A 2,025-nucleotide genomic window follows, 5' to 3' on the forward strand; every position below is an offset into this window, starting at 1 on the left:
AAATTGTTATTGCATCACTTGTTAAGTTTCATTGTCTGTTTAGCATTAGCCATGGTTATGCTGCAGGCTGAGGAACGAGTCACGGAGTTTATAGCCCTAGTTACTTTGGCATCTATAAAGCTTTTAAATGCTCCAGTGTTGACCAGCCCGTCCATGGCCTAGCCTCTATTGAGTTCTACAGGTAGGACAGTTCTCTAAACACTTCATAGTGCAGGAGAAGCTGCAGCCACAGCGGCCCCTGTTATGGAAGCAGGGATGGACTGTGGGAGGTTGTCTGGGACTATTCCAGCTACAAGATTAGAGTTAGTTGATTCACCATTTTTGTTCCATTGTTTTCTTTGTGACTTGCAGACACGAGTATAATGACCTACCTTCTGACAGTTGGAACATGAGGCTTTCCTGGCTGGGCAGTGGACTCTGGGATGTAGGGATCCTCCACAAAAGAAGCACCTCCGACCGCTGACGGCAGCAGCACACTCACTTGGATTCGGGGAGTCACTCATTTCAATTAGAAAACTGTTGGGATCCATTTCGGGTTTTGCCTGTTCATCTATCAATGCTGCCACTGTGGTATTGGTTTCACTTGGATAAGACGCCGAATGCAGTTGAGCCATTTCCAGTGCACGGGTTTGTTTCACAGCTGGGGATAAGTCCAAGGATAAGTTCTCTAACAGTCTCTGTCGGATTGCATTAGATGCCATACCCGTGATGTAAGAATCTCTGATGGCCAGTTCTTCAGCCTGAGCGGCTGTACAATCAGTGAAGCTACTTTCCGAGGCAAGACCTTTGAGGCTATCCAAAAAAAGCATCAGTGCTTCGCCACTCTGTTGCTTGCAGGTGGCTAATTTGTATATGGCAAACACCTCACTTTTTTGTTTCACAAATTTAGCCTTCAACAGGCTTATGGTAGTGGCATATGTGGTGGCACTTATAATTATCTTTAACAGTTTACAAGATACGTGAGCACGAAACAAGGCCAACTTATCTGTATTTAAGTCTAGGTTGATGGCCGCACAGAACACCTCAAAGTTATCATGCCACATAATCCATTTGTCCTCCGCATCGGCTGATTCTGGGTCCACGTCAATCGGGCTGGGACTCAGAAACTTGTGCATGGTGAATATTAAGCCAAATAAATTATGGAATACCGAACACAGTTGCTGGAACATTGGCTTTATTCGGCTTAAAGTAGTGGCAGGTGTTGGCCAAGCCGATACAGTGTTAGAGACTCAATGTTGCCAAGCAAGCATACAATTACCAGCAGTCACTATTACCAATTCACACCAGACTGGCATGATAAATTAAATACATATAAAAGAAATAACTGGCCTTCATTGGTTGTTAAAGTCAACAGAAAGGTAATTATTTACAAGCTTAAATTAATGAGGTAAGTAAATTAACGTGATAAACATAAATCAGTCAGTTTAAACATTCAATATCGCATTACCGTTTGGAACAGAAAGAAAAACGACTCCTTTTACAAATCATTGGTATTTTGCATAGGTAAAACGCACATACTAGAGCTCAAGAACCCTTGCAGGGTAGAACTTTCTCGCTAAAAATAATTGGTTATAGATTTGCCTTTGTTTGTTGCAGGATACCGCAAATATTACTTACTAATACATCTCTTTGCCTATCAAAGTAGGGACTTGATCATTCTCCAAAATGGGCAGTGTGCGAGTTTTATGGACGACTTGACCAAATGCTACGAATGAATTTACAAAGATTCAAATTTCATAATTCCACACGGCAATGGTGTCTGATCCAGTTCGAAGGACAACTAAAATTTAGAATTTGCATTGATGAGTAGGAAATGATTCCAGGAAAACCTCCAAGCTCCCATTTCCGAATTCCTGGCTTGGAGAAGTAGAGCTTCAGCACTCTCACATTCAACAAACCTGAGAGATGTAACAAACACTGTTTGCTAACCATACACACGTTTCTTAGAGATAAAGTTATAATCATTCATATCTTGAAGGGCAGCATTGGAATAAGATTATTCTTATCAATAAATAAGTTCACATT

At 41.4% G+C, this 2,025-nt stretch overlaps 1 protein-coding gene across 1 annotated transcript; it reads right to left on the minus strand.

Moving 5' to 3' along the window:
• Positions 1 to 203: 203 nt before the first annotated feature.
• LOC137618939 (uncharacterized) lies at positions 204 to 1,115 on the minus strand. Its single transcript, XM_068349143.1, has one exon. It carries the CDS (start codon positions 1,113 to 1,115, stop codon positions 204 to 206), a length of 912 nt encoding a protein of 303 aa, XP_068205244.1.
• Between the last annotated feature and the right edge of the window lie 910 nt (positions 1,116 to 2,025).

This window comes from Palaemon carinicauda, chromosome 25, assembly GCF_036898095.1.
Source record: "Palaemon carinicauda isolate YSFRI2023 chromosome 25, ASM3689809v2, whole genome shotgun sequence".
NCBI lineage: Eukaryota > Metazoa > Arthropoda > Malacostraca > Decapoda > Palaemonidae > Palaemon > Palaemon carinicauda.

Coding starts and splice junctions, on each gene's coding strand:
- LOC137618939 (XM_068349143.1), bottom strand. CDS start 1,115: ATGCACAAGTTTCTGAGTCCCAGCCCGATTGACGTGGACCCAGAATCA.